The sequence below is a fragment of the Alexandromys fortis genome, unplaced genomic scaffold, assembly GCF_014885135.2.
Source record: "Alexandromys fortis isolate MF-2015 unplaced genomic scaffold, M_Fortis_MF-2015_v1.1 scaffold_119, whole genome shotgun sequence".
Classification (NCBI taxonomy): domain Eukaryota; kingdom Metazoa; phylum Chordata; class Mammalia; order Rodentia; family Cricetidae; genus Alexandromys; species Alexandromys fortis.
In genome coordinates, this window is record NW_026067991.1 from 5,651,905 (window position 1) to 5,661,359 (window position 9,455).

Sequence of the window (9,455 nt, forward strand, 5' to 3'; positions counted from 1 at the left end):
GGAAGATGGGGAGTCAGGCTGTGGTGGGGGTGGGAGTTTGGGCTCAGAAAGTCTTTATGTTTGTTTCTTGGATTTAAATATTTTTTCTCCTCTTTTTTTTATTTTGAAAAATATCAAACCTACAGAAAAGCTACAAGAACAGAAATGAAGACCTGTAGACCTTTCACCAGAAGCACTAGTTTTCAACAATCTGATGTGTTTACTTATTTTAAATACATTTTTATTTTTTTTTATTTTATTTTGTTTTTTTTGAGATAGGGTTTCTCTGTAGCTTTGGAGCCTGTCCTAGAACTATCTCTTGTAGACCAGGCTGCCCTCAAACTCATTGAGATCTGTCTGCCTCTGCCTCCCAAGTCCTGGGATTAAAGGCGAATTTTATTTTTCTTCACAGCTGAAATCTCTCCTGTAAATATGCTCCACATGTTCTCTCTCCATTAGCTGAAACTTAAAAAATTGTTTTACGTGTATGGGTGATTTTCCTGGATGTATGACTGTGTGGCATGAGAATGACTGAGACCTAAGAGTCCAAGCTGCCCCGGATATAACCACAAATCCAGCTGGGCTAGACAGTCACTTAAGAGACCACCCCCAACAAGGTAGATTTCCCCAGGAAAGTATGTCTGAGTCTCTTTAGCAAACTTCTGAACTTTTTATCCCTCTCACTTTTAGGGAGGTAATTGTATCTGGATCTATTTGGAATATTTGTATACCCTGACTTTTAAGGAGATGATTTTATCTGGCTCTATTTGGAATATCTGGATACCCTGGAGATTGTGGTAACCCCAAAGATGCCAGAAACTTTCTTCATAAGTCATGACCTCTTCTTGGCGCATCTGCCCCTGAGCAAACTCAAACAGGGTAATTAACACAATGTAAACTTAAAGACAACTGACAAGCTCCAGCTAACTGGGAAGTTTGGTAACAGACCAGAGGCTTCCTCTTACATTATATTCTGAGTCTGATGAGTGAATTTGTTATGATTTTATGTTATGATTTTAATATGTTAAGTTACTCTGGCAGGTCCCACTGAAGGTATGGGACCACGATGGGTAAGGGACAGAGAGATATGCCACACACAGAGAGCTTGGCTATGGAGAGTTTATTTTGTGGGCTGGGAGGGTAAGGGGGGCATATGGAACAGGAAGAGAGAGAAAGAGAGAAGGAGAAAAGGGGAGAGAAAGGGGAGGAGGAGGATGGCACGAGCTGCCTCTTCAGAAGGAAGGAGAGAGAGAGAGAGAGAGAGAGAGAGAGAGAGAGAGAGAGAGAGAGAAATGGAAGATAACCAGAGGGCCAGAGGGGACCAGCTTGCCTTGGAGGGAAAGGGAAGATTAGGATGGGTGGAGCTTTGCTCTTAAAGCATTTCCTTATACTCTGAAACTTTTTTTCCCTCAGACCTTTATAACATGCAGATACACACCTTAATAACTTGCATTTATATACCTTAAAACACCTTGTTTGAGCTTTGCATCTTTATTGATATAAATTTAATTGAGCTTCGCACCTTAAAACACCTTTTATTTAACATGGTAAGAAGTTATGCTGAAATCTGTTTTGTGAGGTTGTCCCTTTCCAACTGACAAAAGCTCTTAGCCATCAAACTGCACCAGAGATCTTGAGAAGGACAAAACTTTATCTGAGTTACTGATGTAAAAATGACAGAGAACTTACTCACTTGGCTACCTAGACAGTCGCTCCTCAGGGTCCTCCATGGTCATTGAGGGCAGGGGTTTCAGAATAGTTTTTGTCTTCTGCTGTTAGTGCAGGCCTGCCAGGCTTCAGAAGATCCTGTGAGGTTAAAAATTTGTAGGAAGACTAGCCTACCTTTCATAGACAGCCAGGGAGTCGATTCCAGTTTTCCTCCCTCTACTGTCTGGAGATCTTCAGGAGTTTAGATGGAAGGCAGTTTTTCCCAGTGGTTAGTGCCTTCACATGAAGGGAGTTATGGATGGACGTAGTCCTTGCCCATCTGTCTTCTGTATTCTGCCTTCTTTGGAGGAAATGGAGTGGGGCTGGCAGGATCCAACCTGTTTCTCTGTTATGAAAAGCCTTTTAATAATTAAACATTTAAATGCTATATTTCCCAGATATTTGAGCATTCGAGGGCTTTTATTAAGTATGTATAAGTTATAACTACAGTATACGATCTGCCTGCAGAGCTGGGTCCAAGCTGAGAGGTTGTGGAGGAATGTTTTATCCAGAGTCCTCCAGCTTGACTGTACTGGATTTTAACTTAACAGGTGAGCTTTATACTTGTGAAGGACAAAGAAGAAAAATGTTTGCAATAGAAGCTTAACAATAAAGCTGACAATAGTGCAGAACATCTTTTGTTAATCTGAAATAGATCTTTATAACCTTAAATTTTTATCATTGTATAGAATCATTTTAAAGCAGAATTGAATCACATATGCAGTATGTAGTAGCATATTTAACCACATATTTATCATCATTTAAACGTACATACCAATTTAAAATATTGAGGATTATTGCTTCCTTAGTCTGGAAGGAGATACAATGCAGAGAGCTCATTAGGGCTGCTTAAAACTTTTTTTTAACAGTAAGTCCATGTATATACACATGCAGTAATTTAAGTTACATGTAAAGTTAAATGAAAAGTGAGGAAGAGAAATATGGCTTTTTTTTTTTTAAAAAATCACTGACTGATACTTTGCAACAAGGAGGAAGGGGAGAGAGAGAGAGAGAGAGAGAGAGAGAGAGAGAGAGAGAGAGAGAAAGTGGGGAATTAAAGTTGCAGATTTTAGCAGGTGGGAGAGAACAGATGTGGTGCAGAGGTCGTCTCTGCATGTAATGGACACCTCAGTGGGCCCTGCGAAGGTGTACATCACACAAACACACCACATGCAACAGAGTCAACATAAAAGTAATTTTTCAAAGCATAGCTAATAGCTTAAAGATAGCTGGTGAGTCATGTGGGGGTAGCCTGCTGCTGGCCCCGATTGGCTTTGGGTGGAGCCTGACATGTCTGTGGCTCCTCCCTGTCTTTACCTCAACAAAATGGCAGTGGTTGCCCCTAACAAAGACCATGCAAAGCAAGAATGTGGAGCAAAGCAAGAATGGCGGGGATTTTGAAGAGACAGAAATAACAAGAGAGACATATAGGATGCTTAAGGCATACATTTAAACAGACTCACATCAGTACGACCACACATCATTCACACATACTTTCATACATGAAGTGCACAGGAAACTTTTTAGCGCGGTCAGCTGCAGTTTTGTGAGAAGAGGTACAGATCCCCCTCAACCCCCCACGTGACGTCTGGGAGAGTCTGAGGGGTTAGAATAGGCGGTAGAAGCTCCAGGTGCTGGCATGCAGGAGGGCGGGTTGTGGTGGTGCTGACGGAGGTGCCTCAACTGTAGTCTCAGTGGAATGATGCTAAGTCAGGCCTAGAGTGAGCTTCTCGCACCATGAAACTGCCCTGCCTCTGAGGAGACATCGGGGACCAGATGTGCAGTGGTGGTTGTTCCTAGGCTGAAAAGTCACCCGGGTGGGACGAACTGAGCAGTGGCAGGGTGACCAGGACTGAAAATTGGTTTGCTGGCTCCCGCAGAACCCGCAGTGGCAGTGGAGGCAGAGGCAGGGCTCTGCAAATGGATAAGACAGACAGAAGAAAGACAGATTCTGCCACAGACAGGCTTAGCCACTGTGGGAGGCAGCCAGGCAGAGGGAAGTGGCCAGTTTCTAAGGGGTACTTCCATAGCTCAGGATGGGAGAGAGAGAAAGGAGACCCAATGGCTACCTTGTCTACAAGCGTCTTGAGGCAGAGCAAGGGTTCCAGTGATTGGTTCAGGCCATCTGACAGGTGCCAGGAAGCCTGGGTCACTTGGTTTTTATGCCCTACATTGACTTTGGTTTGTGAGTCTGTGTCTGCCTACTCAGTCAGGGCAGTGTGGTATTTAGATGAACTTTTATCTCCACCTGACTAAGCGGCAGAACCGAGTGGCCAGCACCTGATAACCCTGGGATTGACAACCTGGACGATGTACTTAGGTGTCGTAAGTGCAGCCTTATTTCCCCTAATATGTGGGCCCTGAACTTCCCTTCTGGCCCTATACGAAGGGTTACTCAGAAAACACCAGAAATGGCTACAAATAAATTCCCAGCATCACTGGACACAAATGATGAATGGATCGGAGAGAAATAGTCTGTGTTTGGAGGGGTGGATACTTGTCAGCTGGGAAGCTTTGGGGGGCTGAGCAGTTCCCTCTTGGTCCATCACGTCCTTGCTAAAGGCTGACCTCTGGGTGCACTGTTGTATATGGGGAGTCAGCAGGGAGTCCTGTATCAGTTTCTCTGCCCTTTTGCAGGTAAGAGTTTGGGAGCTGAAATGGGATACGATAGAACATCATTTTTAAATTGCTGCTTCTGTGTGCTCTGAATCGGGAAGGAAGACAGAAAAATCCAGCTTTTTTCTTTGATGAAAAATAAAGCTTCACTGTAACTATCTAACAGCAGCAGATTTTCCATTTTCATTTTACTCTGATGAAATTAAATAGGTTTAGTACACATATTGTGTGTCTGTTGTAGAAACTCCTTCAGCCAGTTGCTTTTAACATACCAGCCCACTTGAGTGGGACTTCTTTTACTATAAATGCTGATGTAAACCACGTGCTTACTCTCTTTCAGTTCTTGGATTCAGTTCCTGTTCTCCGTTTGTGCAGGGCACTGTAATCTGGGAATCTACCCCTAAAAAGTAACCCTTTATTATACTCAATTCTGAGCCAGTGTGGGATTTCCTTTTAGCATTCATATTCATTTGGCACCCACGTGGATCCCAACTCCATGCCTGCAGCGTGGACCAGCCTAAAAGGCACAAAAGGTCCGTAGCCCAGAAGGTCTCCCACTCCTACCTGCCTGCCTGTTTTTTTTTTTTTCCTTACAAAACCCCACCGTAGTGGAGTTAAGCGTGCCTTGGCTTGGAAAGTTCTCACACACACCTGCTTCTGCTTCTCCACTCTTCCCCTGCTGCGTGGGAGTTTTTGTGGTGCTTCTGTTGCTCGGGTTTGTTTTCCCTGCTTGGGAGCTCTGGGCTCCTTAATCCAAAAACACCTCTCTCCGTGTACGGAATTGATTTAATTGCTCTTAAGCAGAGAGCAAAGCATATTTGTCAGTATTTATCCAGGCACCAATGTGCAGAACCAAAGCAGCATGGGACCGTTCATGCCACCACCAACTGCATCTCACTGCCACATTGCCGCAACTGCGACGCCTGCTGGCCAATAGAGATTATTACAATACGACAATTTAGCAAAATCTCATAACCAAGATAACTATTTGATTCACAAATAAATCAGTAAACTTGAAAGTTATATAATTGCAAATAATATAGCCAACCAGGAATTTAATAACCTCCTTGCTTATACTATGCATATTAATCAGCAAGGCTTATATGGTTTTTCTGATACATCCATTTATTGGATATTGGAACTTGTCCCTACCAGCAGGATATGAACCCGGAACCCGGACCCTGAAGGAGAGGAATGAGAGGAACAAGAGACATGAGAAATGGACAGCAAGTCTGTATTCTGATCAAGCTGCAAATTTTATTTTTTCTCAGGAGCATTATACAGCAAAAGGGGAGGAGTGGGTAGGTTGCTATGCCATTGTTCTAACTGGAATGTCAGGTCTGGAGACATCCCTAGATGATAGGTAGTGATAAGGAAATTCTGAGGGTCTGTAAATGTTTGCTCACAGGGAGAATGCTAATTACTTCTGGGTACTGGGGGTCTTCAAGTCTACAGGCATACTTAACTCACAGGGAGAGATAAGAAGATACTGGGTTATTTCCTGGGCCTGGAACTTGTCCTACAGGGGTGAATATCTTACTTAATTTGTGAACTAAGATGGCTGGACTATAACCAAATACAGGTATTTGCTCCCAGTAGGGACTTAGTTTTCTTTCTTCAAATTATATCCTTAAGAAAATGGTTTGATAACAGAGTGAAGAATGAGCCACTTTTGGAAATGATACAGTCTTTATAGAGTAATAATGAACAGCAAACTGACAGGACTAATAGCATAAAAAATAAAAAGTTAGCTAAAAAAAATTAATACTACTGAAAAGGATAACATTAATCTGCTAGACAAAATTCAATCCATGTCAATGGATACTGAGAAATTATCTGAATGAATTCACACTGTTGAATTTGACAACCAAAATCTGTTAGAAGGCTATGATAGGTTAGCAGATAGAGTATCCCTTAAAGAAGGCAATTTACACACTAACCAAATAATGTGCAAGAATAAGATGTTATCTTTACAGGAAAAACTTCAGACCTTGGAATCACATGTACAGAATGAGAACCAGAGGCAGGGTGCCTCAATGAAATCACTAGAAATATATACAGGACAAGAGATTTAGGTTTTACAAATGATAGTACTAAAAATATTTGAAGTGCTTGAGGAAATTATTGAGGGACTGATGAACAGGGAATGAATGTTCAAGGACAGGCTATAACATCGCCAGTACCTGTAAGAGTCAGAGATGACTTAGCCAGGGTTTTAGCTTCCTACTCTGTAAACAACTCTGAAAAGCATCAAGCTCTAAATGCCCCAAATGATCCAAAGAATGTAGTTGAATACCTATAGGTATGAATGATCTAAAAGTAATTAAGCAAGCAGTAGTATCTTATGGCTTACATTCAACATTTGTTAGGGGAGATGGTAAAGACAAGGGCTTCTAGCCACGTGATTGGCTTCAATTAGTTTCAGCAGTCTTGGAAGATGGGCCACAAGTACTGTGAAAATGCTATTGGAAAGAAGAGTAAAACATTTTAGAACTACAGGGAAAGTCAAAAGGATTGAGGCTTCCCAAGATCAAATTCTTGGCAAGGGCTTTTATGCTAACCCACAGGATCAAGCTCTTTACCATGAGCAAATCTTGTCCTTATGCCACACAGAAGCCTTAAATACTTGGGACAGGATTCAAGAACTAGGAAAGCTAATTGAATCATATACCAGGGTTAAACAGGGCCAGAGAGAACCCTGTAGTGACATTTTACAAAGATTAACTAAGGCTGTACAAGTAGAAATAACAGACCCAGAAGCTAGATGAGTACTTAATGAATCTCATTCTTTTAAAAATATCAACTTAGAATGCAAAAAGATACTTGGGCCTTTAAAGGTTAGATCAGCAGCAATAGATGACTGGATCCTGCATACAATGAACGTTGAGACATTTGACTATAATACTGAATATTGGGTAGGAGAAGCAATTTCCAAAGGTAAGAGGAGACATCAAAATGCCAAATGTTTTAATTGTGGTAGAATAGGACATCTAAGAAGGAGTTGTAGACAAGGAATTCCTAGGAATAATGTCTCCTCTGGAAATGGCAAAAATAAATGGTATTAACATTCTGGATTATATAGGAGGTGTGGCTAAGAAAGACATTAGAACAATGAATGCAGATCAACAAAAGACAGACAGAGCAAACTGATACAATTGGGAAACTCCTTGAGGGGAATCTCGCAGGCCCCCAAGGAAAACGTGGTCCAGTCATTACCAGTCCCTGTAAAGGACATGTATCACCAGGAAAATTAAAAATTCATGACCTGCTGTCATAAACCATATTGTCCTGGATGGTGTAGTAAACATGGGGGATGAATCAAAAATTCCAATAAGAAATAGAAGCATATATTGTGAGAGACTTCTATAAATGATCAAAGAACACAGGTAAGAATGTGTGTAAAAGACATTGTAATTGAGGAATTACTAGGCACGGATGTGGACATGAGTTTCATTACTCCAGAATCTTGGCATCCAAATTGGCCTTTTCAAGAGGCAGATATTCAATTTCTAGGAATTAGAACCCTATCTGAAGTGAAACAAAGCACAAGATGGTTAAATGCATAGGGCAAGAAGGACAGAGAAGAAGCCTGAGGCCCTAAATGGCTAATATCACAGTCAATACATGGAGTCATGACTTGCTGCAGCAATGGAATACCCAGATTAGCTTTATTGTTTCTGGGAAGGATATTGTAAGGTACTATATACAAAGGTCACTGCCATTCAGGCTGTATAAGAATACAAAGCAACTGACAAACCTTTAGAGGTACCAACAGACCTACCTTTAAAATGGTTAACTGAAAAACCAATATGGGTTAATCAATGACCTTCAATAAAAGAGAAACTGCAGGCTTTAGTACATCTGGTATAAGAGCAACTTGATGCTCATCATATTGAAGAATCAACCAGCCCTTGGAACTGTCCTGTATTTGCTGTTAAAAAGAAATCTGGAGCTCTTGCTGCAGCAAGGCGAGTGGGAGCACCTGGAGCGCAAGCTCAGAACGAGACTCCACAGGTTGTAAGAAAATGGCAGACAAGCCAGTCATGGGGGAAATAGCCAGCTTCGATAAGGCCAAGCTGAAGAAGACCGAGACTCAGGAGAAGAACACCCTGCCGACCAAAGAGACCATTGAACAGGAAAAGAGGAGTGAAATTTCCTAAAAGCCCAGACTGGAGGATTCCCCCACCCCACCCCGTCATCTCCAAGACCCCTTAGTGATGTGGAGGAAGAGCCACCTGCAAGATGGACGCGAGCCACAAGCTGCACTGTGAACCTGGGCACTCCGCGCTGAAGCCACTGGCCTGCAGGGTCTCTGAAGGGGGACCCCCCACTAATCGGACTGCCAAATTTCACCGGTTTGCCCTGGGATATTATAGAAAATTATTTGTATGATTGATGAAAATAAAACACCTCGTGGCATGGCAAAAAAAAAAAAAAGAAATCTGAAAATGGAGAATGGTGACAGATCTAAGAGCTGTCAACAAGGTAATTCAAGCCCTCTACAATCTGGAATTCTCCTCCTTCTCTATTACTATAGGATGGCCACTTATAGTTATCTATTTAAAAGATTGTTTCTTCACTATACCTTTACAAAAAAAAGTACAGAAAAAAATTTGCCTTCACAGTGCATACTTAGAATAACCTTTAGCATGCCAGGAGATACCAACAGACTGTCCTCCCACAGGGAAGTCTCAATAGCCCATCCTGTGCCAATATTTTGTCAGACAGCCATTAGAAATACTATGTAAACAATTTCCTAAACCTATTATTTACCATTACATGGATGACATTTTGCTAGCTGATTCAAATGTAGATACTTTAGAAAGAATGTTTAAAGAAGAATGTTTTTCCTAAATGGGGATTACAAATTGTTCCTGAAAAAATACAATAAGGAGATTTTGTCAATTATCTAGCTTATAAAATAGGCTTACAGACAATTAGAACACAAAAGGCACAAATTAGGAGACACCAATTGCAGACTCTTAATGACATTCAAAAATTGTTAGGAGACATCTCCAGTCTATGACTAGATGTTGGGATGACACCTTATCCAATAAGCCATTTAAACAAAACCTTAGATGGTGACAAGAATTTAAAAAGTCTCAGAGAATTAACAGCTGATGCTGAAAAGGAATTGACTGGTTTTTTTTTTT

General features: G+C 41.5%; 1 protein-coding gene across 1 annotated transcript; it reads left to right on the forward strand.

Moving 5' to 3' along the window:
- Window positions 1-5,564: 5,564 nt before the first annotated feature.
- Window positions 5,565-8,721, forward strand: LOC126512175 (thymosin beta-10). The gene has a single exon (XM_050159784.1). The coding sequence runs from the start codon at window positions 8,328-8,330 to the stop codon at window positions 8,460-8,462; it is 135 nt and encodes a 44-aa protein (XP_050015741.1). The 5' UTR covers window positions 5,565-8,327; the 3' UTR covers window positions 8,463-8,721.
- Window positions 8,722-9,455: the final 734 nt, after the last annotated feature.

Coding starts and splice junctions, on each gene's coding strand:
- LOC126512175 (XM_050159784.1), top strand. CDS start 8,328: ATGGCAGACAAGCCAGTCATGGGGGAAATAGCCAGCTTCGATAAGGCC.